This window comes from Anser anser, assembly GCF_964211835.1.
Source record: "Anser anser genome assembly, chromosome: 3".
In the NCBI taxonomy this organism is placed as follows: Eukaryota; Metazoa; Chordata; class Aves; order Anseriformes; family Anatidae; genus Anser; species Anser anser.
The window spans coordinates 40,531,344-40,558,143 of record NC_139722.1 but is presented as its reverse complement, the minus strand read 5'-3'; the positions used below and the strand labels follow the sequence as shown (position 1 = coordinate 40,558,143).

Genomic DNA, 26,800 nt, shown 5'->3' with positions numbered 1-26,800 from the left:
GAGGCTTTAGAAGACTCTGTGGAGAAGGTTAATTCACAACTGAAATGGCAGCGGGATTTTCCTGCTGTGACCCAGGGACTGCCACTAGCCCGGGGCCCACAGTTAAAATAGCTATAGCTGGTCTGAGGAAGGCAGAGAATCACAGTACTAGCACTTGCAGTCAAACCGTTAAATAAACAAGGTGTCACCGAACAGCTGGAATTGAGAGCTATCAGCTCCGAAGTTAAATAATGGTAAGATAAAACCTTCAGCAGCAGACTTTTGAGGTCTCTTGTGAACGAGTAAAATACTGTCATCACCTCTCCGCGAATGCTGTGGTGGAGGCTGATGCATCAGACAGGAATTACAGCGCAGGTCTGTGCGTCAGGTCAGTGATGATCGAATCACCTTGTGTGAACCGCTCAGATACGTTTACCTCTCTCTAAGCTCTCTGTTCACGTTACCTCACATGGAGGTGAACGGGCTGACCCACAGCTGGCAGAGCTGCTGCTCTGAGAGCAGCCAGCGTATCTGAACCCAGACCTTACAGGTTATCACTCCTCAGACAGGATTTCTGTCTTATTTTCTTCCCTCTGTATCTATTAAGCGTGCAGGAAGCATTGAGGAGATTTTCTGCTTAGAAGACGAGTTGCAGTATTTCTCAAGAAGAATGGGGTAAGATGGAGCTGCTGCCTATCTGTCTGATTGGTCCTGGGGGACGGATGGACCCAGTCCTGGTAGATGGGAGCTGTGGCTTTTCAAGACCCCCAAAACACCAGGCATCTTTGTTTTGCTGCTGAAGCAACCATATTTGAGCAACCTGATCTAGTGGAATGCCCTTGGCCAAGGCGGCTGGAACTAGATGGTTTTTAAGGTCCCTTCCAACCCAAGCCATTCTGCGATTCTATATTTAGGGTTTGGGTTTGGTAAGACACCTTGTCCGCATCATTCCCTGCAGCAGCTCCTCATTGTTTGAGAAGAAGACCTCAGGTTGGTCCCTGCAGTTTGAGAGCTCTCCATTTCCTTGTGACAGCGCTACTGGATGACCAGCACCTCACCTTGCAAACCTCAGCTTTAGGTGGAAGCTTCTTGAAGCTATTGTTCTGTGTAAGTACAGGTCCTCGGAAATTTTTCTTCCCCTCACCAGCATTTGGGTGTTAGCTGGAGCCAGAAAGTAAGTAAGGGAAATCAAAGTGTATGGATTTACTGGAAAGAGCACAGAGCGGTTTGGCAGGTGTGACCCGGGATCGATTCAACAGCGGTTTTGTATTCTTTGTGCTTCCTTCTGCTCCCACGGTGTCAGATATACTTGCTGAAGGCAGTGGGTTCACCGGGGTAGTAAAATAGAAAGGAGACCATCCGAATAAATGGATCAACCCAGCAGCGGGTCTGAGCAGTGCTGATGGGTTAAAGGGGTGTAGGCGTCCAGTGCGTTGTGCATCAAACACTTTGCAACACTCCGCTTGTATGTCTGCTTGCTTTTGAACTGTGATAGGACCAAATTCCCTACTTTATGCATATACCCCCAGAGTGGGTGGGGATGTAGTATTAGCATTTCAAGGTAAAAAGACTACATTTAAAGAAAAAAATGTCCACACAGACGTTGCCAGGGTGGTTCTCAGTTTCAGCAAAAAATGCTTTTGATGAAGCAGCCTGGGATTTTTGTCAGGCTGTCAGCTAGCAGGCTGAGGCCACACTTTTGCCTGTATAAAGCTCTTGCCCGTGCTTGTGGTAAGTGTGTTTTTCTTCCTTTAAAAGTAAAACGTGTGGTCCTCTGCTTCAAGGGCCTGCAGCTAATAAGAAACAAGTCTTAAACAACTCTAAAAGCAAAATATCTTTCCATCTCTGACCACACAGCTGTAGTACACCGTGCCTAGCCACCTCTCTCTCCATATGCACAGGCAGCCTTCAGAGAAAATTTCCCTGTCAGGGGATTCTTGTTCAAGTAAAACAGAATAAGCTCAAGTTATTTCCTGTTTCTTTCAAAGGACAGGGTTGGAGCCAGTAACCTTTCAAGACAGGAAAAAGCTGGGTAAAGACAAACTCTGACAACTTCCCTTCTGCTTTCCACAGAGGACTAGTGCTCATTTCTACTTCTAGTAGGGGAAACTGGACTTAAGGTGGATGCATCTTTCCTGTCATTCTATCTGCACGTTGAATTGAACGATGTTTTTTAGCTTGTTTTTATCTGACTGCAAATAACCATGTTCCACACTGTATGCTATATGGCATTCTTTCCTGGACGTGAAGCAGTTCCTGTCTATTCCTTGAAATTATTAGCTTTCAGGAGACTGGACACATCAATCCAAGGCTCTGTTTTAAATGCCTGAAATCCACGTCACAGGTTCTGCGTCCTTTTCAAAGATGAGCCTTATCCTTCTCTTACAGGATTTAGTTCACCATTATGCATGAACTTTGCAATTGCAAACCTCCATTGAGAGGACACGGGCAAGTAAATTGTTGAAGACAAGCATTTGATCGCATTCGGACCTTTTCTTTGGCTGCTGCAGAGCCCAGGTGACCCTAGCAGGAACCACTGGACCTCCTCTTCCGGACCTCCTCCAAGCAGGTCTGTAGAGCAGACCGATGCTGTACGCCGTAAGCTGCTCTTCACAGCACACTCGAAGGGTTTTGAGTTGTTCCCAGCCTTGGGGACCCAGACTGTTTGCATCATCTGCCCTCAGACCCTTAGCTTTGTTCTCACATACAGTTTTACTCTGAGTTTTTTGGTGAGCTTATGCTCTGGTTCTGAAACTGGCTTTCTGAAGAGAAATCGCCATAGCTAAAGGAGTGGGAGAATTCAGTCATTTCTTGTAATTGTGCTTTCTATTTCTTGTTTGCCTCATTTATGCAGTACTAAAGACCTCTAAATACTCACTTTCGGGAATGGGTGTTTTCCTCTAACTAGGCTTTCCCTTTCCCAAAGTGCTCTGATTGCAGGTAGAGGAAGAGAAGGGGTCAGGTGTCACACGTGTTCTTGAGAGACTTTAAAGGTGCCTTCGGTATTTTAAAGAGTGGAAATAATCAACATTGTTATAACTGTTTGACCAAATTGTTTCCCTCCTGATATTAAAATTCCTTACAGCAGAGTTTTTCATGAGACCTTTTTGTAGCTAATTGTCTGTGCTGTTTGTTTTTTTTCTATATTATTATTTTATTATTTTATTTAAGGGAAGGATGAAAGTTGATCTGTTTTCAGGTTGCAACCCTTGCCTGTCTGTCATCTGGATATGCATTTACAGGAGTCAGTTACTGTCTGTTTCTACCCTCTCCCCATAGACAAGGTGTGCGCCATCGTTGTCTACAGAACGTTTTCGGACCAGCTCGCTTTTGTGTCTGTGCCATTTTCTGGTACCAGTCGCATCCTGTTGTGACTTCAGTAGCGCTTGAAAGAACAGAAAGTTGTTTTGGGATCTGGAGACAGACAGACCTTATTCACATGGCTAAAACCTTCCAAAATCCCCACAGGGGTTCTGCTGCAGAGCTGGGGGAATTTGGGCTCTGCATTGTGCAGGGAGCCAGCTGTCCCCTGTGCTGGGGCTCCTGTCCTGCTGCCTTTGAACACGGGGTCCCTCCAGCACTGAACGTGGGGAGGGCTTGAAGTCTACTCGCTCTTCAGGAAAGCAGCGACCCCGTGGCAGGCTGGCATTTCCCCACCTCTGTATGCACGTAGCGTTGGCGCTTGGATACCCTTGCTCAGTGCCATCAGCTGCATATCGTTCTATTCTGGGGAGGATGAGAGCAGTGCTGGGAATTACACAACTCCTAAAGGTATCAGCTTTACTCCTTTTACCCCCAAGAGTTAGTCCTCGCCTTAGGTAGCTATTGCTAAGGGTATCAAGGGAGAAGAGTCACTTTTTAACGAATCCAGACAGCAACAAGAAATGCTGTGGCAGTGCGTCGAGTGACTGTACTCGTCATTTGGTGTTCGTATGGCTGATCAGGTCTCCGCACTTCCCCAGTGGTCGGATGTGCCAGGTTCTTTTAAAGGTCACTGACAAGCCTTTATGGCAAGCGGAGTAACCCTGGCAAGGTCCTGCATTGCACCGTGCCCTGCCCAGCATTCCTGTCGTTCCTGCCATTTCCTGCCTCTGACAGCACGGCTGTGGCTTGGGGCAGCAAGTGCATTTTGGACTTCCCAAACGAACGATGTTAAAGACGTCGTTACTTGCAAGGGGTTTTACTGGATGCTGTGGATTCGCACTGGGGCGAGGGGATTTTTGCTTTGTCTGACTACGGGCTGTTTTGTGGGTCTGTTTTATTCCTGCTTTCGTCCTCCTGCCCCTTTTTTTACAGAAACACAGCATGGCTGAGGGAGGAAGGGACCTCTGGAGGCCATCTGGTGCCAACCCCTGCTCAAGCAGGGCCACCCAGGACCCTGTCTCTTCTACCTGCATCGTTAAATTAAATATAACATAGCAATACGTTTAGACAGAGACAGCACTTGGCCATGCCAGTTCCCCAGTGGCTTTACACTGCTGGCTGCAACACTGCAAACAAATTCAGAACTGGCTTGGCCAGCAGTTCCCCCCAGCTATCTGCATGTTAGCTCTCCAGGCTTTATTTTAACTATGCTATTGGAGACTGTGGAGTCACAGTCTCTGTCTAATTGTTATGCATGAATGGGAAATATTCCTGTACTTATTTGCATTCATTAGCTGTTGGTAGTTCCTCTGTTGAGGTCTCTAGCCTTGTTTTTACAGTGCTTTTGGCAGTGTTTCTGCACTTGGTGTGTGAATTTTTATGATCTGTTGCATGTTATTCATGCAATTTCCTGCCCTGTAATGGTATCAGTTTTCCAGACACAGAGGAATACAAACTAAAACCCAGGAGCCTGCATTAGCATAAAATGTCCCAGTTCTGTCAGTTTGATTAATTTGTCTCTTTGTCTCCACTCTATATGATAAGTGCTATTAATGGTTGCAACACTTCATATGTCAAAGTCTTTCTTCCTAATGACTTGAAAATGTGGTTTATTTCCCTCTTTTTTGTATTATTTTTCTCATTTAGCATTCCACTCAAGTATAGATTTATGCCATGCTCTTTCATTATCTTACTGGTTGCAGCACTGGAGTGATTACATATGGTGTAGGGTATGAGCAAAGATGCAATCCCAGGGGCAGCAGCTGCTGATGCAAGCTGAAAATAGATCCAGCGTATGCTCAGCACTTTTCCCAGAGGTCTTTTATTTATTAGTAACAGTCTTGGTACAGGACAGCTTGGACCCTCATTTAGCAAGATGACTTTTTGCCTTTCAAGAACAGTGCAATGACTTTGCTCTATTTACTGACTGCTGTGTAATTTTTTTTTTCACTGCCTCCTATCGAAGTAGTGACTTAGCCTAACATAAATTGTAATATAATCCTGATTTATAATGGAGTCAAGAAACAACAGGCTCCATTTGAAGTAATGGAACTTGACAGATCTAAGGTTTAAATTAAATAATCCTATTTGTAAGACAGTAGTTGTACATGGTACACTGATTTAAAATGAACTTCAGTTCTTCTTCAGCAATTCCTTTACCATTCCCAGCGTTTTTCCCTTCCACAGGGGCTTCTTGGGGAACAGAATTCATTCCTGTGTTTGCCTTTGTAAACACGTGTGGAACAGCGCATCGTTTTCTTTCCCTCGACAAAGAAGCTCTCATGAATTGTTTCACAGAAGTACTCTTTAATTAAAGAGGAAAAATTAATGTAGGTGACTTATTCAGGGCAAGCCACGTCTAACCTGCTTAGGCGGCCAGAAGAGGCCAACTGCTGCGAAGGAGGAGAGGGAGGACGCTGCGGGGGAAATGCGGAGGAATGCTGCAGCTCAGCTCTTCCCCGCTGGTGAGCGGAGGTTCATCCTAGCCCTGATTTTCATGGAGGGGGCAGATCACCTCCTCCGAGGTTTCCTTCCCCTGCAGCTGACAGATGGGGGCAGGCGAGGCTACGTGCGAGCTTCCTCCTGCCTCCGTCTCCCTTGCGGTGTACTGATGGGGATGGCGAGAGCGGCTGCATCCCCGTCAGAGGGTGAAACTTAGCTCTTTGGGGCCAGGAGGAAGGCAGAAGGTGGGGTTAGGGGAAGAAAAGGCTTATAGCGGGTAGCAGAGACCAGGCAGGGAACGTGAGATGCTGGTGAGATGGGGACACAGAAAAAGGGCTGTGGAATAAAAACACTGAAGGCACGTTGCAGTGTGTTTCTGGCACAGATTAAGGGAAGCTATTGTAGAAAATCCTCTTTCAATGCTCTTTCAGCATTGCATTTTTACCTTCCTAGTTGCATTTTGTTGCTGCTGTCCCTGTCTTTATTTTCTCGTTATCTTCCTCTTACCCGGCTGGTGGCCCTTTCCCAGGAGCCTGATGCACACCCTCACCCAGGGCCAGGCCTGCACACTCAGGAATGGCAGAGCTTGATAACGTGGCTCCTGCTCACCATGCTTTCCTGCTGTCACCCTGAATCATCAGCTTCCCTGCCAGCCCTGGTGGGGAAAATGTCCGTTTTGCATCCATTGTGTTCAGGCATCGCTGGTTTTCCTCAAAGCGAAGAGGTCGGTCCTGCACCCCGGCAGGAGTCTGCCCGGAGGGTGTCAGCGCCAGCCATCGCTGTTGTCCCTCCCTGCTGGTGGTCAGATATGGTTGTGGCAGCCCGGTACACAAGAGCTGAACAAAACAGGGTCTTTGCCTTGTGCTTTTGTGGGAAAACATCTTTGAATGAGATGTGACAGATCCACAGGGCCAGGCTCAAGGAGGGAAACCTCTCCTGAACCAGGGCAGCATCCGTGTGAGAGCAGGATCCTCAAAATGGAGCTTCAACGTGACTGCCCCACAGTGAGCAGCTTCAGGGCCTGGGAGGGACCTTATTTCTCTTAATTTTAATGAGCTCTGCTAATGAACAGATGATGACACCCTAAGTCAACCCCCGCAAGAAGCAAAGGGGTGAAGGCCGCCCCTGACCGCTGAGGCAGGTGTTGCTGAGGGAACAAGCCAGGGGCTCCCCTTCCCACCCTGCAGGCACTCTCCCGCTCTCCAAGTCATTAAGAACTCTTTCCCTCCTTGGCTTGCAGGGAAATAACGACTTCTGTTAATTAAAAAACGAGCCCAAGTTCCCCACTGATGGCACTGAAGAGCAGACCTTGGGAGTATCACTGGGTACTTCAGGAGAAATGAGCACAGAAAGCGAAAGCGCGGCAGGTCGGAGGAGGTTTCCTTCAGCAAACAGCATGGGCTTCAGCTGGGACGTAAAAGGCAGTGAGGCCCGAGAATGAAGGTCTGCAGGAAGGTTTTAGAGTTTCTGCCCACATACAAAGGCAGGTTTGACTTCTGTGACTCCACTGCTGGTGGCTTCCACCTGCCTCAGGCAGAAGTGTGTGGTGGTTAGGGGCACGGGTTTCTGCCCTCAGAGTCAGTGGGACTGCATGCAACAGGGCAAGGTGGCGCAGTACGTCCAGTTCTGCAAACGTAGAGCTTCGGCCTGTGCTGCTTGAAAGACACTAATTCAAGGCGTCTTTATAAAAATAAATAAAATAAAACAGAAAGAACCAATTCCAGGGTGATTCAGTATGCAAATAAACTGTTTTTCATTACTCACAGCACACATAAGTGCGCGCTGGTGACTGAGACAGCAGAATAACACTTTACTGTTCATTATTTTATCAGACAGTGATAATTGTAGTTAATATTTTCTTAGTAGTGTCTCTGAGAGTTTATTTATGCTGTTAATAATCTGAGCAGCTGTAATGATGTTGGCTGCCAGAACTGTAGCCTTTTAGAAGCACTCTAGTGTGGCAATAATACAACGGTAATAGAAATCCAAGGAGAAAATGATCTTTTCAGAGCAGATGGGACTAATTCGCTCCCTTTCATACATGTTCACCTTCTCTTGCCTCTTTCTCGCAGTATCCTGTGTGGGTGCATGTGGGCATATATCAACACACACAAGCACAAATAGCTTTAAAGTCCTGACTCCTACCCTCCCAGGACAGGAAAGCTGCAAGTTAGGCTGGAAATGACGCCTCTTTTCCATTTGGAGAACATTTCTAAGGGTCTTGGGGCAGGCGACATTTTCTATGCCTCGCTTTCTGTGTAGGTCCTTCAAAATCTTAAGTATGAAGCGGGGAGGAGGGCATCAGGTTATGGGGACGGTACGAGGTTGTGGCACTGTGGGGATGCCGTGGCCACATCACAACGCTGGCTTTGAGCAGGTGTGAGTGCCTCTACGAGGCGCAAGGTGGCCGTGCTTGTCCTCCTCCCTCCAAACACCCTGAGCCAGCAGCGGATGCTGGAGGCCCAACCTGCCGCACTCCTCACAGAGATAAATCTCAGCAAAAAGGCAAACGCCTCTGATTTTTTTTTCTGGTGAGATTTATGGAGCCCAGCTAGCCTTTCAGGCCACCACAGGAGGAATTAGCTGCTCCGTGCGGAGGACAAGAGGGGACCAACTTTGCCAGCTCAGCAGCGGCTGTTCTCCTTACAAACCTGCTGAGCCGAGCTGAGCAGGCGTCGCTGATGAAACGGGAGCACCAAGCAAGGGAACAAAAGCCACCGTAATCCTCAGCTGTGTCAGCAGCAGTGCAAGAACAAAAACAAGGTGAACACGGAAAAATCGCCTGTCCGAATACCGGAAATTAAAAGGCTGGGGGGAGGAGGGGAAGGAAAACTGGAGCAAATGCAGCATTTGGCAGTTTTTGTTTTAAAAATGCAATGCCTGCAGGAAGCCGGGATGTTTACCCAGGGTTTCAGCCTACAATTAATAATTGTAGTTGCACAGTTACGTCGGAATAGCAAAGCCCTTGACGTTACGTTCCTCCCACAGCCCAGCAAAAGCCTCTCTGGCTTCGGAGCATTACGGGACTTGCTGGGCTCTGCTCCCTGCACGAGGAAGCCCGGGGTTTTGCGTGCTGTGCCATGCTGGCGTGTGCTCATGGGAAGTGCTGGAGGCGCTGCCTTCCTCAGCAGCAGCTCCCGGCTCTTGCCAGCCCCGGGGGAAGCACGGCAGAGCATCCACGAACTGCAGCGGGTGTTACCCAGCCCCGGCTCCTGAGCCTGCTGCTGCCCCAGCTCCTTTGTCTGCTGTCTCAGATCCCTTCCTTAGAGTGCAGCCTGGTGCTATTTCCAAATTACACACCGGGCTGCCTGCTTCTTCCTCCCCTACGCTATGCGAAGTACAGCAGTAGGGCTTGTGGGGAGATTCCTTGCTGTGAAAATAATTGCTGTGTATTTAGTACGCTGTACTATGTAGTTTGTTCACATAAATAAAATCTGCCAGGCTTGGGAAAGAGGAGTATTTGTGTCATTTGCAGGTCTTTGTAATTTCTTTGTATTGTTGTGTCTGCGTGTGTATTAATTGCAGCTTCAGAAACTCTGAACCACTCCTCCAAGCACCCCCTGAATTAACAAATGTCTACATTTAACTTCATTTTCTTCCCATTTTGATATTTGCTGATGTAACTTGCAGGCTTCTAGATTTTCTCTTTTCATTCTAGAAGTTCTCAAACTGCCTTTTGTTTTCCTTTTTCCTCCCCAGTTTGGCTCATGATATGAACCTAAACAGATCTTTCACAGACTTTTCTGTCACAATTTATATTCCGTGAAAGCTTTCCCACTCCTTCCTTCGCCCTCCTCACTGCTCAACACTTTCTCTTTTTTTTTTTCTTTTTTAATCTGGGGGTCAGTTTAGTTTTCCCTTTGCAAAAATATGGCACTGATTTAAATTTTAAATCACAGCTTCACTTTATTTCTGATGATGCTCTTGCATTAAAATCTGTTCTGTTTCCTCCCCGCTGGTTTCAGCATGGATGGCGTGTGCATCCAGGGAACGTTTCTGCTGAGCAGTTCACCTGTGCCTTCCTTCGTTACTGCGTTCCACGCCTCTTAAGGTGCAAGCTGCGTTGGAAAAACAAACATACAGCAAACCATCAGACATCAGAGCCGTATCTTCCTTTGCTTTGTCTTCCACACTTCATGCCTGAGTGTTTAAACTGCTCGTTAGTGCCACTGGTTTTTATGTGTTCTTTGTTGACTCAGGCATGTCATAGCTGAGTTGGTCCTTTGGAGAAAGTTATCTGAAACATCCTTGTCTCTGGTTTTCTTTCTAACACCTCCACGTGCAGCCTAGAAGTTCACCTCCAGGCTTTCTCGCCTATTCCTGCCTGCAGGTGCTCTCCTGGCTGTACTCGCTGAATTTTCTGTGTTCTCCAGCTGCGCCCTGGGCAGCCTCTAGCATCAGCAACATGCACCAAACTGTGTAATTAGTTAGGAAAATCTTGCCTCCTTCCTCTGGTGTACATTAAGGTGAAAACAGGCCGTTTTCTCCAGACAGCAGCACTTCAGCTGTCATTCCTCCAGCTTATCTTACAGGCACTGTTCTCTTCATTGTTCAACACATCAGTGTGTGGCTGTAATACGAGTTACGGAGCGAGGTTTTTACAATAAAATCTGCTGGGCTGTGACTCGGAGGAGCAGACGTGGGCAAACATCCCCCTGTGCCACACATACCACAGGGCCAGCGGTGCTCAGCTGTGGCCAGTCAAACCCGGAGCCCATGGGCTGGGTGTGCCAGGGGACGTCTGCCAGGGACCGATGGATGCTTTGAGCAGGTGTGATGCGGGCAGTGCTCCCCTGCTGTGGAAAAGCACCTCATCTTCCAGTCCTGTAGCATTTCGGTTTTGCAAGTGTATTCTTCTATGTGTTCTGTAGAGATGCTTCCTGTTACCTGAGCAGAAGCGTCTCAGCAGCAAAGTATTCACATTTCTGCGTGGTGATTTCTACCTTTCCTCTCCATAAACCGTGTGTTTTCTGGAAAGCGGGATTTGGGAAGACTGAAGCTTGTGGCTAATTCAACAAATGAATTTTCCCTGAAAATCTGGGGGGATGGGGAGGGTGCTGACCATCCCCGAGGATACTGTCAGGATTTCCAGAAGTAAATTCTTTGTTCTCATTTGAAGCCAATCTCACTTTTGAAAGGTCAAAATAATTTCAGTTGGACTTCAATAACTCCACGATGAAATAAAAATTGAAGGCTTAGATTGAAACAAGCACTGCAGTTGGATCGGAAATTAATTTATTTTGACTTTTATTGCTTTCAATTGTTCTAATTTTGTTTCTAAACCATCTTCTGATTCCGTCTCCCCCTTTGGCTCACCTGATGTTATTGGCCCCGTTCGCGGGGACCTGGGTGAGAGCTCTTCCAAGCTGGTGCCACTAGCACGGTGAATTTGATCTGGAAAAACCCAAGTGTGTGGGTTCCTCAGCTCTTGCACGCCCTCCCTGAGTCGCACGTAGGCGAATGCTAGCCTAACCGATAACGCCAGCATCGATCCCCTTGCTGCTTACGCCATCCTTGCTCTTGGCAATCAATTCTGCGCCACTTGCCCCGCTGCCGGCGCTGACGCACTTCTCGCAGAGCCGTAGACGCAGTTCACAATCGTTGGGTTTCTGCCCCCGGGGCACGTTTGCAGCGGGTGACCTCTCCTTCCTGCCCGGCTCACGTGGCTCTGTCGCACCCGCCACCGAGGATCGCCTCAGTGATCACCTGGGTATCTCCAGGCTGGTTGTCCATCGTGCCACAGAGGCCATCGGGCCGGACAGCCATCTCTAACACCCTCCCCGCTCACACCTTCATCTCCCCTGCTCCTTTGGGAGATGGGGATGGGACACAGAGGTAGCTACCCTCCCAAACTTGTGCTCCGACACCCAGCGAGCTGCTAGTGATGGCACAAACGGTCGCGGGGGGTTGCCCTTGTGCATGTTCATCATGCCAGAGAGAAGAAAACAAGAAGTCATCTGCTCTCCTCCGTCTATTTGTGGATGCTCTCACTGAGGCAGTCAAAGTTTCTGGTGTAAACTCCTCACCTGGCCAAAACCTGTGACTTCAAGGGGAAGGGCTTGGAGGGAGCAGCTGGGCTTTTTTTTTTCTTTTTTTATCAAAAGCACAAAATTGAAAGTTGGATCGGTGCTTCCAATTTGGCACCTTTCATAAAAGTGCCATTAAAGGGACCTAAGTAATGCCTTGAAGCTCTCCGGCCTCGATGCAGCTTCCCAGGTGGCTAGTTCTTCAGTGAGACGTTTTGCTAAGAAAAAGAAGAAAGGTAAATCAGCCTCTCAAAGCAAGGAGCTGTGTCTGTGATCTCCCTTCCCCTGGTGTACGCCTATGCCCAGAGGTGTCCGCTGTGGTGGAGGTGCCCCAGCCTCCCACCCCAGCGATGGGATGCGGTGGGGGAGATGCCAGACTTCGCGCCGCTGTCCTCCCCAGATCTGTACACACTACCTGAGGTGGCAGTCTGTCAAACTTGGGCCAGCAGGATAGCTGCTTAATTTTAAAAGTATTTTTAAAGAGGAAACAAAGACCCCTCTTTGTCAGTCTTCCCCATCAGCAACTTTTAAATTCCTCTCTTATTTATGAGCCCGGATGCTACAAATGCCTGCATCCGATGCTTCTTGCCCAAGTTGATGTTTAAAGAGTGATTACTCATTTTAGGAGCTTCCCAGTTTTATGAGTGGATAGGGAAAATGCATCTGGACGCTGCTGGTGAGAGCACGTTTGAGCACTGTTAAGCTGAAGAGGGGAGAAATGCAGAGAAATCCTGCCGTGGCACTGCTGTAGGAAAGTTTCTGCGTTCCCACAGTGTGTAAAGGATCTCGGTTTCCAAACAATTTCTGATTGTGTGCAGGCTTATTGTGTGCATACAGAGACAAATAGGGGACGTCTAGCACCGTGTATTTCGCACATGCGACCGACCTGTTTGAGCCTAGCCATGTATTTACATCTTTCAAACAGTTCTCCGAAACCAAATAACCTTAAGCTAGGAAAAACAGGCTCTGCCAGGTTCCACCATCCCAAGTAAAAATAACCAAGTAAATAACCAGGAAGTCTCTTAACTCTTAATGGAATAACAGCTTGGTGACTGATTTTAGTTATCAGATTACACGCTGAAAATAACTTATGTGCTATACTTGCAATTGGCTGCAAAAGAAAAAAGAATATAGCGTGCGCTAATTTTAGCAAGTAAGATTAGAGTTAATGTTTAATCCCTGAGACCTTCTTCAGGCTGTGGAACGAAAAAATAGCAGCAGTTAACTGTCACTAATCTTATCTCCTATTTCTAGCATGTGTTTGGTTATATAAGTTGTAGTGTTAGGAACACGCTGGCCGAGTGAGACAGCTCATAGTTTGTTTTCTGCATCCTCAGGCTTACTAGTCAAACTTGAGGGCTGAGGTGGGTTTAAACGGTTTACACAGATGCCTTCAGACTGCACTAGCGACAATAAATCGTTAACAGAACGGGCACCACAACAGGGCCTGCTACAAAGCACTATGCGACTAACTGATTGATTTCTGCTTCCACGAGAAATGGTCGCATTTCTCATATGTTTCTACCCAATTGTTTTAAATTAATATTCAGTTTGGGATTTGATATTCAGCATGTGAGGTTTGATTCAATTTTCGTTTCTTCCTTCCCCACAAAATGGCTTAATAATTAAATCGATGTCTGGAGATTCAAGATGAGAGTTTTCTGGTTTTAGGTGCCTGATGATAAATTTAACCTGAAAATCAGAATACTAAAAATGTAATCCATAATCCTACAAGCAGCTTGCATGCTTTGCAGAAAGCCCATCAGCATTCCTATTGATTTCAACAAGACGGCTCAAATGCACAGAGATGATAATCTGTGCGTGTGCTGCTCAGTCAGGACTTGTGCGTTCTCAGTGCAGCTGAAGGGCTGACCATGCAATTCACCCCAATTTGGTGGGATTTAGCAACTCATTTTCTGCAGATCTCATTGTGTCCTGGAGGTGTGGGGAGGACTCTGCCCTCCCGCCCCACCACCAATGGGCCTGTTCTTTGAAAGCGAGAATTCTGTGAAAGCACCCCAAATATTCTTTACTTTAAAAGGAGCAGTTTTATGTGCATTTGCTGCTCAACTTTGATGCTGTTTTCTAGAAGATCATTGGCAATATGCCCTCGCGAACACAGAAACTAGTGCTGGGAAAGGCATAGCAAATTGTGAAAGCCCACCTCACAAGAACAAGGCTGTGCTTTGTTAGCTTTGCTTTGCTTTTACTCAGTCGTAAAGAATCCATCCTCTTTCCTGGAAAGCATTCCAAGATCCCACTGAATTCACTAAAAGGTTTAGAGTCAGGAAAAGATCCCGACATTTTCACTTCTTCAGTTTCTTCTCACTGCAGTCAGCAATACCATCCCATCGCAAACCAGACAGTTCTCTGTTCTCGATGTTAGTGTGCATCAGATTACTGTAAACATTATCGTGCTCCGTTTCAGATATTGTCTTGCCAAGTTGTACATTCCTTCGTGTTTACAGTGATCTTTCCTTGCCCTTAATCACTTTTCCCCTCTTTAAATTGAACTCAGATTTGCTGGCATTTTGCTGGGGTTGACCTTCCCCGATCCAGATGTAGCATTTCATACAAATGCCCTTCAGAGCAGAGTTACCAGACATCCATGTTTCTCTTGGAAACAACCTTTTTTTCTCCCCCCTCCCCATAAGAAATGTTGTCTGTGCAGAATTGGAGGGTTTTGTCTGTTTGTCTGGGATTTTGAGACATCTGGCAGTCTGGGCAGCCGGCTAATGAGCATGCACTAATGAACTCTGCAGCACACAGCAAGTCCAGCCCATCCGCAGAAATGTCAGAGCCCTGCATGTGCTCTGAGGCCGTGTCCCATGTGTTCAAAACAACGCGGAGGCTTTCACGGCGTGCTCGATCGGCCGTCATCTAGGAGACTGGGTGCAAGGGGGAGCCCAAGAGAGTTCACGTGCAGTGCGGCTCTCACGTGGCGTGCGTGGGTGTGCATGCATACAACTGCACTTAAAAAAAGAATTTCTGTCCTAGAAATCCCTTGCAAAAATATGACATTCCTAACGTAGAAGTGAGCTAACCGTCCTCCTAATTTTAGAACGGTGCATGCCCAGTACTAGAAAAATGCTGTGCAAAAAGTGCTCTATATTTGTATCTGCAATGCCGACATCCTTACTAGTGTTTCTTATTGCTGACTGTCATCCAAGCATCCTGTTCTCCTATGTGACAGTGATCGGTATTATTTTCCTTGAATTAGGCAAATTTTCTTAAATTATTTAATACCAACCGAAGAAGAAGGGAAGGCAAAAAGTGTAACAGCTCTTCAACTTTTTCCCCAGAAGGAAGAAGCATTACCCGGAATGCATAAAGGACATATAATGAGAAGTGATGGAGGAAAATAAGGGAAGGAAGATTTCCTCACAGGGAGTTTTTAAGTAGAGTCTGGCAATAATCTCCCAAAGGAAGTAGTGGAAGTCTGGTCGCTTAAATCGATTAGAACTAAACAGAGCATCACACTCCACAGGACTCTGTAAGGAGAAAGCAGTGTCAGACTGAACTAAAACAGGTTTTGTATGCTTGTTTTCTACAAGGCTGCTGTCTGGATTTTGCCAGTAAATTCAATATGGCTAATGCTGATTAACCACTCTCTCGATGGTGATTATATCACTGCATTATTTCCATCCCGTTCCTCAGTACCATGAGCTCATGAGGGACATAGGAAACACATCCCTTGGCTCATCTAGATCAGTCTGTAAGACAACTGGCAGATAAATGGCTGGAGAGCTTGGCATGGTCTTGTCCTTCACTTCACCCAGGTGAAGCGCTAATCTGAGTTAGCGCTCTGGTATTCGTGTCCCCCGGGCACTAGGTGTACAGGGAAGGGCCAGTGCATGACAAGACCAGCTAGTGGCAGGTGCAAGACAAAATAAAATGATGCCTGCTTAGGCTTAACTTTTTTGGGGAGGGGGCGTGCTTTAAGTGCACAGGAGAAGTCCTCTTCTGGCTTGACTTGAAAGATAAGGGAAGCAAGCCTCTGAGGAGCTGAGATGTTTTCTGATCTCTTCTTGTCTGTGGGGCATTGTTTTGCGTGTACATATTATCTTTTCTCTGGCTGGTTTTCCTGTAGCCAGTCAGTTTCATATAAGTGCTGCAATAGAAGTGGGTTGAGATAGGAGTAATGAAAATGGTCAGGGGCGGGGAAGGGGGGACTCCATATACAAGCTTGGACAAGGTGCACAGCAGAAGCTCCCATGCATTGACCTGTCTACTTAAGCGTTAATATACATGGAAAAGAAGGCTCAAAAGCAAATAAACACTGGACATTTGGCATCTTATTTATGATAGGGGGAAAAAAACAAACAGATTCTTGCAGGCACGTGTTTTACCCATCCAGCAAATGTCTCTTTCATATGTAAATGAAGACTTATATCGGAGAAATAATCTGTTTCCTTTTACAAACGCAGATCAACTTGGTTTCGCTAACTGTTTTCACTGGGATGCATCAGTCAGGTCAAATCATTTTAAAAGCCCGCTCTTACCTCATCCTTCGGAGATGCATGTGCAGCTGTAAGGCACCCAGCTCTGAAGCCTCCTCGTTCGAAACGCGCGGCGGCCATGGCCCCACGCCAGCGCCTTCGCTGCCGCTGTCCTGTCAGGAGGGATCGGGTGCGGGCAGTCCCAGAGCTGGGGGGCTGTGACGGTGGGCCCGCCACGCAGGCCAGATCACTACTTAGTCATCTTCAGGCTACAGAAGTTGCCCTAGCTTTACCACTTGCCAGTAACCTGTGCTACCAAAGCTGTCCTTTGGGTAGTTTCAAGCATTGGCACTTGAGAGATTCCTCCCCGAGGGCAATGACGAGTGCTGGTGCTTGCAGAGAAGCTTTCCTCCCCTGGATCTGCCTGTTGTGTGAGGGAGGGGAGCTGTGTCTCCACGTACGATCTCGTCAGCCGTAACGAAGCCAAGGTGCACCTTGGACTGGTGTTTTCATCCTCCTTCTCTTGAGGCATCTGCCGGGCATGGCGGGGAAGCCCCCACACGGTCACGCGCTCCGTTACCAACAGGCCCAGCGCAGAACAGCTGTAAGAGAGGTCTCGCTGCTGTTTGTTGCCATTTTGGCTTACTGGGAGTGAAAACCCGAGTCAGCGTGGGAGACAGCCCTGCTCTGGAGTGCTGTGAGTCACCCTCTGCAGCGTGGGGCCTGGGGAGGCAGGTGAAAGAAACCCTGGCCCAGCGCAGAAAACGCCTTTAATGCGCTTCGCAGTCCTTCCACCTAGTGGCTAAGGGACACCACTGCCAGGAGATCTGGGTTTGTGCTCGAGCCCCTGCCAGGGACCCAAAAACCCCAGCCGGTATTTATGGCTGCTCCTAGGGACCTGCGCTGCTGCTGAGCTCACAAGATGTGTAGTAACGTGTGAGCCCCCACACTGAAGATCTTATCAAAGAAAAACATCGGCCTGTGAGTAGCTCATTAAGTTTCCGAGCAATTTTGTTAATCATGCTGCATAGATAAAACGCAGATAGGCTTTAGTGAGCTGATAATCTAACAAATAGGCAAAAAGTGTGACACTGATAAAGCAGAGATCAGTTTAATAACCGGCTGTAAATCCAGGCAGTTCTGTACCAGGGGCATATTGTAAAACAGGAACGGGCGAGTGTGTAAGTGTGTGCATGAAAAGGCACTGTTCCTTAAAATAGCAGATCGAGCGATATTATGGATGGAAAAGCTATTGGGAGTGATTCTAGAGGTGTTTTAAAATATTTTTCTCCCCATCAAAGTCTGCACCACTTGTGGTGTCTTCATAATTCAGCATCACAAGTACAGATGTATGAATAACAAAGGCATGTTTCTGGAAGTCAGGATTTTCTGTAAAGATCTATGATCTCTACCACTGGTCCTGAGGCAGTGTAAGGAATTTATAGGCTTTTCACTGGGACAAACCAAATTATTCACTCAGATTTATGCTGCTTATGAATAAGACCATCACAAATGCATGCCCTGATGTCTCACTGAGCTCTCAAACAGGCTGTATGTACCCAAGCCCTGTCACACATCTCCTGTGGGAAGGAGGTGGACCTCGGTGAGAGATGGTGGTTCGGTTCGGGCTGGCCACGAGCTCTGGCACAACTGGGCTCAAGGCTCTCCTCTGTTGCTCCTCCTGAAGTCCTTTTGCAGGAGGAAATACAGATCTTCGGGTGGCAGAGCAGTCCTGTAGCATACTGATTATTATTTTCAAGTGAGAGGGGGAATATGATATTCCAGTCTGTGTGTGTTTTGCATTAAATAGCATTTAGGAGCAGTGAGTAGAAGCTCAAGTGTCTCCTTTCAAGTGGCTCTAGCAGTGACTGAACAGCACCTTTCTCTCACTCTACACTGCTCCTTGCTCAGTGGCATTAGTTCAGTTGGAAGGACAGGGAAAAGCAGCTCACCTTCAGGCTATCCCATACCTGCTGGATAGGATATCCTTCCAAGGAGCTGGGAAATGTGACTTTGAATCCCCACAGCTTGAGGAAGGGACCTGGTCTCCTACTTTCCGGGTCTGCATTCTGATCTTTAGGCTGTTTTACAAAAAAGGGAGCAGCAGTGTGTGCCATCTTGTTCACTTTAAAAGAATAAATTGAGCTGGAATCACCTGCCAGAGACACTTGTAACCAGAAGTAGGTTGCAGCCTGTGCCTCCCAACCTCAGGTGGGCGTGCAGGTACACACACTGGTGCCAGACATGGTTGCTGCTGCCTGGTTTAGCTGTCTGGCTGCTCCAAATCCCATCTTGATGCCTTTCCTCGCTGTGCAAGGCACAGGAAACCCAGAGTTGTGAATTCCACTTGCAAGCAAGGCAAGAAGGTGCCTTGGTGAACTGAAGCGACTTGCCAGGGTCATGTGAGGGGTGTTTGGTGCAATAGGTGTGAGCTGTGGTGTCCCAGATCTCAACTTAGTGGCCAAACCACTGAGTCTCCTCCTTCATGTGGAGAAACCTTAATCCTTGACTGTGAGCCCTATTTTCTAAGTAACCTCTCACTGCTTCATGAGGAATAGAGTTTTTCTAGTACCTTTGTCTCCTGCCCATTGGGAAAAAAATGCAACAGAAGTCAGTGCCAATGCATAGTTGGTAAAAATTGACATTAAGTATAGTTTACTACGTGGCTTAGCATATCATTTGGTAATTATGCGTGAAGATACCATTGTAAAAAATCTGGAGGGAGAAAGTGCACTTTTTTTATATATGATATTGCGTGAATGTAAATGTAGTGTAGATGGTATAATTAAAAAAAAAAAAAAAGGACAAGTAAAGGTGTATGACTCACACCCATACATGCCTGGAAACAGTTGTTACTCTTTCTACAAAGAAAATGATGGAAAACTATGTACTGAAGTGGGACATAGAGTGATTGCATTACTTGAATTATGACTATGGATTTCTTTCCTGTCAGCTGTACCTTAAACTCACTAAAATCAGAAATGAGAAGAAATGATCTCCATGGGATGGAGAAAAGAGCTATGCAGCCAGTATTTAGCTGTTATTTATTAAGTAGTGGCTTGCAAAAATGTGGATGAAAAGAAAGGCACTTTTCTATAATATTAAATGCTTCTTTCACAAAACACCTTTGGGACTTAAATGGTATCGTAAGTTTGAAATGGTTGTTCACCAGGGCTTCCATCAGAGCAGAAGAATCAAATCTGAATTGCTGCATTGATGGTAACGTGCTGCATCACAGTGAAAATAAGACCCATCCAAGAATTAGCAGCTTACACACTAGCCTGTTTTTTCAGTCTTTTATTACAGCAGAGGCTTAGTTCATAGGTCTTCAAGTTATTTGAGCAAAACAGTGATTAACCTGCACAATGATGTACAGAAGCAAAATAAAGGTGGTTGTGTTTGTTACTGCATGTAGCATCATTGCTGACCTGACAGAAGAAGAGGTGGTACCGTGGGGTATTTATTTCCAGATGACAGATACGTTAGGTTATCTAACTACGCAGTGGAGGATTTGGGATGAGAGCAAGAGCTGATAGTAATGCTGGCAATTTCCCTCTCTTTTTTTTTGCAGGTCACTGTCAGGGGATTTGGTCCATTGCTACAGTTTGCCTACACTGCGAAGCTGTTACTCAGCAGAGAAAACATCCAGGAGGTCATCCACTGCGCTGAGTTCCTGCGCATGCACAACCTGGAGGACTCCTGCTTCAGCTTCCTTCAGACGCAGCTGCTGAACAACGAAGATGGCCTGTTCCTGTGCAAAAAAGATACCACCTGTCAGCGCATGCACGATGAAGAGAACTCGGATGGAGACGAGGAGGAGACAATGGAATCGGAGACGTCAAAAATATCTTGCCCAAGAGAGAGAATGCACCAGGAGTCCTTCAATTTTGAAGCCACTGTTGCTGGAGCAGACAAAGGAGAAGGGATGCTGCCTGACCCTGACATGCTGAGAGATAGCAAGGACAATTTGGACAAAGATGCAGTAACACGGTACCCCAGATACAAGAAATACCAGCTTGCTTGTACCAAGAATGTCTACAACACATCACACATCAGTACCTCAGGTTTTGCAAGCACATTCAGCGAAGAGAGCTCTGGAAATGGCCTCAAATCAGGACTTGCTATGGGGCAGATAAAAAGCGAGCCTCAGAATGAAGAGAACGATGAAGAAAGCATCACACTTTGCCTGTCTGGAGATGAACCTGACATCAGGGATAAAGAAGGGGATGTTGAAATGGACAGGAAACAGCCAAGCCCCACTTGTGTCGACAGGCCGAAAAGTGGGTCCTCTCCTTCTTGCTTGCGGTCTTTCTTCAACAGAACAAAAAGCATAGATTTGGTTGGCTTCCCCAGCACTTCCCAACAGCACTTTGGCAGGAGTCCAGCATGCCCTTTTGAAAAAGGGACAACTCAGGGTGACCACAAAACTGATTACGTCCCTTTCACGGGGAACTATGGACAGTCCCATGCCATGCAGAAGGATGCTTCCAACTTCACAGTGGGATCGCCGCTCAGGGGGCCCGGCTTTGAAACTCTCTGTAAGCAAGAAGGGGAACTGGACAGGAGGAGTGTTATATTCTCTTCAAACGCTTGTGACCAAGTAAACACTTCGGTGCATTCATATTCTGGTGTGAGCAGCTTGGACAAAGACCTCACTGAGACTGTGCCAAAGGGCCTGTGGGCTGGTGGCAGCCAGTCTCTGCCCAGCTCCCAGACCTATTCCCACAGCGGACTGACAGCTGATCACTTGTCGGGAAGGATGCGGCCGAACACCAGCTGTCCAGTGCCAATTAAAGTTTGCCCTCGCTCGCCTCCTTTGGAAACCAGAACCAGGACCTCCAGCTCATGCTCTTCCTACTCGTACGCAGAGGACGGCAGCGGCGGCTCTCCCTGTAGTCTGCGTCTTTGTGAGCTCTCCTCTTCCCCCTGCTCCCAAGGCCCCCGATTCCTGGCGCCCGAGCACCAGGAACCCGGCGTGGTGGGAGATGGATTGTACAACCCGGTCCGAGCCCAGATTAAATGTGAGCCATCCTATGGAACAAACTCCAGCGATGAGTCTGGGTCATTCTCAGAAGCAGACAGTGAATCATGTCCTGTGCAAGACAGAGGGCATGAGGTAGGGATTTAAGATAAGTACATATATGACAGTCGTTGTGACCCAATTAATTGCTCCTTTATTCTCTCAAATGTCTTGGCGTTTTCCCAGCACTTTCTTTGTTTATAGAGGCAAAGAGTAACTTCTGTTTATTCCCTCACCAGCTGAGCCCACGTGGTTAACTTCCCGTAAATATGCCTGTTTGACCTCCGAGATGTTCAGTGCTTATCAGCATCGCAGTATTGGGCAATCCCAAACTGCTGAATGATGAGAGTGAGTTTGTGTGCAGAGAAGTTCTGGCAGTGTCCTGTTCTCCCTCCCTTAGCCACGTGCGTGACACAAAGCACTGTTCTTCATCCTCAGTGTTTGCCAAGGTGGTTCCAGCTCTGCTTGTCACTGGGGTTGTGTTTTTTAGCAACCTAAAGCTGTGCCTTCGTTGACACTGAGGGTTGGGCAGCCCGCCACGACCACACTTGGGTTGCAAGCTCCACCAACTGTTGCATCAGTGGTTCCTAAGAGAAGTTGTCCTTGACATTACAGGGCCGTTAGAATAGCAGGGAGACAGTCCAGGACTGAAGAACGTGCTTTGATTTCCCTTAAGGCTCTCCCAAGAGAGGGAGGAGAAAGAATCCTGCTTTAAAACCAGAGATGGGCCAGCTGGAAATCCTGTGGTGATGACTAGTTACCTGGGATTGGAAATATGGGCTGTGTAAAGTGACTAGGGTGAGGGAACTCTTCGTTCGTGGAGATGTGTTGTGGAGCACAGAAGCTGAAAAAAGACTGGATGTTTTCATCGAGTTGCACTGGAAACTGCATGAACTGGAGAGTGTCTGGGTGCGACCATGTGCCTGGCTTCTCCAGTAATGCTAAAATGCTTCACTGAGAGCTTGTGCTTCAGTGCAGGGAGCAGTGGGAGCCAGTCTGGGGGTTCACACGCAGTGAGCAGCCAGCGCAGAACCAGGTGGCTTAGCTGTGGGCTAGGGGTGAGAAGAGGGAACTTTGCTTTATCCTTTAGTCTTTATTCCCACTGCCTCCCAGGCTCTGGAGGATACCTTTCAGACAGACATGTACCATTCCTTTATTGAGGTATTTTTCTGCTTAGCTCTTCTGTTCTTAGCCGAACAGCCTGGGGAGCCTCTGGTGTCCTTCATCCCTAACATGCGGCACCAGTAGTTCTGGCAGGGCAGTTCTCCGTCCCTATATGCTGAGCTGGGGACATGCAGAAGAGCGAGGAGTCCCCTTGGAAGACTGTCTGGGATATTTTGCATCGGACCTCACTCAGGAGGCCCTACAGCAGCCGTGCAGAACTGTTCTGCTCGGAAATACCAAGGTTATTTGCAGTCTGGCACTCCCTGAAGTGCTGCGTTTATGAGGGGTGAAAAAGAGCAGGGGGTGGGATTGAGGAAGGCGTTGGATTTCCACCCATGTGTGCTGCTTGCTCAGCAGGGGCTAATGCACAGCAGGGTACAGTAAGGAGGGCGGGAGGTTAGCCTTTTGGGGTTTGATGACTAATTAGCTGTCATAATTGGCTAATTGCGTGGAGATGCTGCAGCAGCAGTGACCCCAGAAGAGTCAGATGAGAAGGATATAGGGGACTGTTGGTGGTTCCCAAAAGTAGTGTGCATGTGTGTGCAGGAGAGCGTGGAAAAAAAAGAGGAACAATCACAAAAGGAGCAAACGAGCGGGCTGCAGGAGTCAGACTCAGTGTGCCATGATAGGCACATGTGTCGGGCTAGGAGGGTTTTGCTACACTTGTTTTGCCTTTTTTTTTTTCTTGCTTTTGCGAGGCATTTGCTACGAGTTAAAATATGGTGAGGAAAATAATGCTCTCTGAGGTGGTACTGCATTACCCAGAGCAAGCCAAAAGTAAACATATCACACTAATGCTTCCGTTCAGATTTTGTCTGAATTTGTCCGAATTTTTAAAGATTGTTACCAATATATGAAAGGACATCACAGCCTCATTAAACACTCTTGTGGTATACAGCAACTTGGGGTGTGTGTCCTGTGATCCTGCAAGATTCACTGCTGTGGGATCCTCAGCAAAGGATATGTTTAACCATATAGTAGAAAATATGCAAGTAGAAAATATATCTTGTGGAAGTTCTTGTATGTGTCACTCTACCTGGCTTTAACAGCTTGGTTGCCATTAAAACATGAGGAGACACACAGCCTGCTCTGAAACATGCTGCTTTCTGTCCTTCACCTCCCTTTAAAAGCTGCGTGTGAATCTCCACTCACAAAGTTGTTGGTTTGACCTTGCTGTCCTGACAGCCTCCCAGACTGGTCCCTTGTCCCTTGCTGTATGCACATGCAGTGGTTGCTGGGTTTTTCTCCAAAAAGCACCTGATAAGATAGGTGGGAGCGACGTGCAGGCTTGCTGCAGCAGGTGGGCTTTCGTTTTGGTGGGACAGCTTGGTGGGAGCAACCCTGATGGACTCTGACCCTGGGTTATCTCACCAAGCTGCTAAGTTCCCCTGGAGTTTGGACCTTGATGGTCTTGATTTGGGTCCCAGAGTGCTGCCAGTGCCAGAATTAATGTCACAAAACATCGTCTGCTGGTATATCGACTGTATGAGAAGTAAGCGAAAGATCTCTGCTTTTTTAGGGCAATCTGCTTTCCTGCAGACCAGTGCCATGGAGGAGCACGTGCCCAAGGCATTTGGAGCCAAAATTGGCTTTGGAGAGGGTTGCTAGGGCTCGGTGTGACTTCAACGTGGGTGAGGGTGACCCAGCTGTGCACCTGGACCCATATGGGGCTGCAGACCACAGTCACAAGTATCAGAGGGGGTGGCAGCCCCTGGAACACCACTGGTAAATCCTCTTCTGGATGGCTTTGCCTTTTATTTTTCTTCCCATTAAAGGAGGCACCCAGAGGGTTCTGAGATTTTTCTTCCTGAACACTTTGTGATAGAAGAAGCAAGTGCAACTCGGAGTGTCCCAGTCCCAAAGTTAGAGAGGTGCAGGACCAGAACTGTTACTTGAGCTGCTGGGACCTTACAGAAATGCTTCAGAGCTTGTGTTGCTCTTTGCACCCAGCTTTATCAGGCCTCCAGTGGCTGTTAAAAAACAAGTATTGGGATGTAACACTAAAAAGAAGACTTGGGCTCTGTGCTTTGCAAACAGGTTCTGACAACCCTGCTTAAAATAGCAACAACAAAACAATAAGTCCTGAAATAATGAATTGTTGAGAAGGAAGTAGTCTGTCAATCTGTTAACCTAGTTAGGGAGAGAAGTTTCAGCACTACCTATTTTTCTTGGTATTCATTTTCCTCAAGTATCTCTGTTTGTTTGTTTTTTCCTGTTGGAAAGCTTGTAAAGAATGGCATACTACTAAACCAGTTAAAAAAAAAATCCCAGCTCAGTCTAATTTGATGAGTGAGTTTTCTTAGGGAAAGAATAAACACGGGTAGGACAAGGTAAGAGACTTGAGTTTTCCAAGAAGTATTGCTGCCTGGAGAATTGCATTCAATGTGTCTTTCATTTATATTTCAGAAGAGTTTCCCGCCTGGGTTCGTGACTCACTTTTCAAAGGAAATTTTCAGAAAGGCAGAGCTAATGCAATTGAACCACTGAGGATGCGGTAGGCAAATAATAACCTTTAGTGAGAGCCCAAAACTGTCCACGTTAAGTGACAGGCAGCCGCCCTTTCTCTGTCTGGTGATGGTTAGCAGAGCTCTGTAAGCCAGGGCCACAGGGGAGGAGGAGTAAACTAAAGGTAAACCAAAGCTGCTGTACCAGAAACCTACCCAAGCAGTGCCGAGTTGCCTGTGCTGTGTCTGGTGGATGCTCTCCTGACCAGGACCCCCAGCAGCATCAGCAGAGCCCTGGGATTGTGTTTGGCAACATCTGGTTCAGTGCGGTCTTGTCAAACAGCAGTCTTGCAAGGTAAACTTGACGGCAGTTTTGTTTCTTTCCCTCTTTTCAGCAGGAGTGGTACCCACGCAGGCAGCAGAGAATTACTGCGCTACAACAGTGAGAGTTTTCGATTACTAACCTGAAATTTCAGGAAGGTCCCTTTGAACACTTTCAGCTCCCCGTACTGTTTCATCGCAGCCTAAAATCAATTCTGTTATGACCTGAGCTGAAGCCCTTGCTGGAGCTCTTGAAGTGCTCTTTGCATTGATTTTTTTTTCCTACAAAAGCAGATTTTTCAGAGAAGTACTGCACTTTTCCTCCCTTCATTTCGCTGCCTGCTCTGCCCTTCTCAGGTGCGCCAGTGGCTTCTGTCAGGGGTCTGTACCTGACCCCTGTTGGGTCTGTACCCCTGATCCCAGACGGGCAGGGGTGTGTTGTCCTGCCCTTCGCAGGGACGAGGCTGAGGACACTGTGAGCAGGACCGGGCAGAGGCCAGCCCAGCACTTTAAGCACCAGCAGTTTGGGATCTGAATAGAAGCCCAAGTCATGGGCTGAAGGCCAAGAGCTCAGCCCAAGGCTCCTGACGCTTGGGTTAAAGCCCTTGGCCATGGGACCGTCCCCTTCTCTGAGGCAGGTGGCAAATGGAGAGGTTACCCAGGCCGCCTCTGCTGAGTGCACAGCAGAGCCTTTCTTCTCAGGAGGCATTTACTGACCCAGACACCCCTCATGGCCCTCAGGAGGTGAGGCTGGACTCTGCCCCCGGCAAGCATGCGGCCACCCGTCGTGCCGTGCCAAGTAGGGCAGGCTGTTGGCGCTGGGACCCCTAGGACCTGCCGACTGAGGCATTTTCAGGCCTGGTTTGTTAACACAATGCTAGTTCCTCGCTGCCTGGGCTCGCCGTTTTCCTCTTGCAGTCCTCTGTACCCGTGCCGGTGTGGCTGACACCTGAAAAGATGTGCTTGGAGGGCTTTGCCTATGCCTGTAAGCAGCAGGGTGAGGAAACTGGCGGGCATACATGCTGGCTGTGCTCTCCGTTACACAGAGCGGGGCCCATTGCCTTGTGCTGGTTAGGTAGCCTCCACCCAAATTCAATCAGCTGTGGTCCCTTTTCTCTGGGACCACAAATGGTGCCTCCAGTAGTGTGTAGGCAGCCAAGCCCGAAGACACAGGAGGACACGCCTCAGTTCCTGGCTTAGGCTGAATTTCTTCCTGGGGTTTGTGGAAGAACGACTTGAATGCTAAGGAAGAAACAAGGAAAAACACCCGTATGCGTTGGGCTCTTCTCTGTGGAGCGGATTGCCCCTTTTATGTCAAAAAAAGCATTGCTATGATTCAGCCCCTGTGTCCGATTGCTTGGGTGGGTCCTAAGAGCTTTCCAAGGGCTGGGCAATTTTTAGTGCCAGAGCTCTGACTTTCAATGCAAGAGCATTAAGGCACAGCTTTGTTTCCTACAGCTCTAGAGCAAATGGCCAAGAGTTTGAACCATTTATAAAGGTCTTGTTGGTTCCACTCACTTCTGCCCTCAGTTCTGCCATGCCCGATACATAATGATTGTCTTTTCTCATGCTTATTGGATGAATCCTTTTATTTACTGTGAT

General features: G+C 47.6%; 1 protein-coding gene and 1 long non-coding RNA gene across 3 annotated transcripts in view; one reads left to right on the top strand and one right to left on the bottom strand.

Annotated features, from left to right (window-relative positions):
* Positions 1–26,800, top strand: part of BACH2 (BTB domain and CNC homolog 2) — a 192,300-nt gene that overhangs the window by 150,500 nt on the left and 15,000 nt on the right. For both annotated transcript variants that reach the window (XM_083831518.1, XM_083831517.1), the window contains one exon: positions 19,821–21,365. In XM_083831518.1, the coding sequence (XP_083687644.1) occupies positions 19,821–21,365 (1,545 nt within the window). The remainder of the gene's footprint in view (positions 1–19,820; positions 21,366–26,800) is intronic.
* On the bottom strand, positions 55–19,812 carry LOC310897671. Its single transcript, XR_014582471.1, has 2 exons — positions 16,313–19,812; positions 55–12,028 (listed from the first exon to the last, which is right to left on the bottom strand). It is a non-coding gene; the product is annotated as an uncharacterized lncRNA (long non-coding RNA).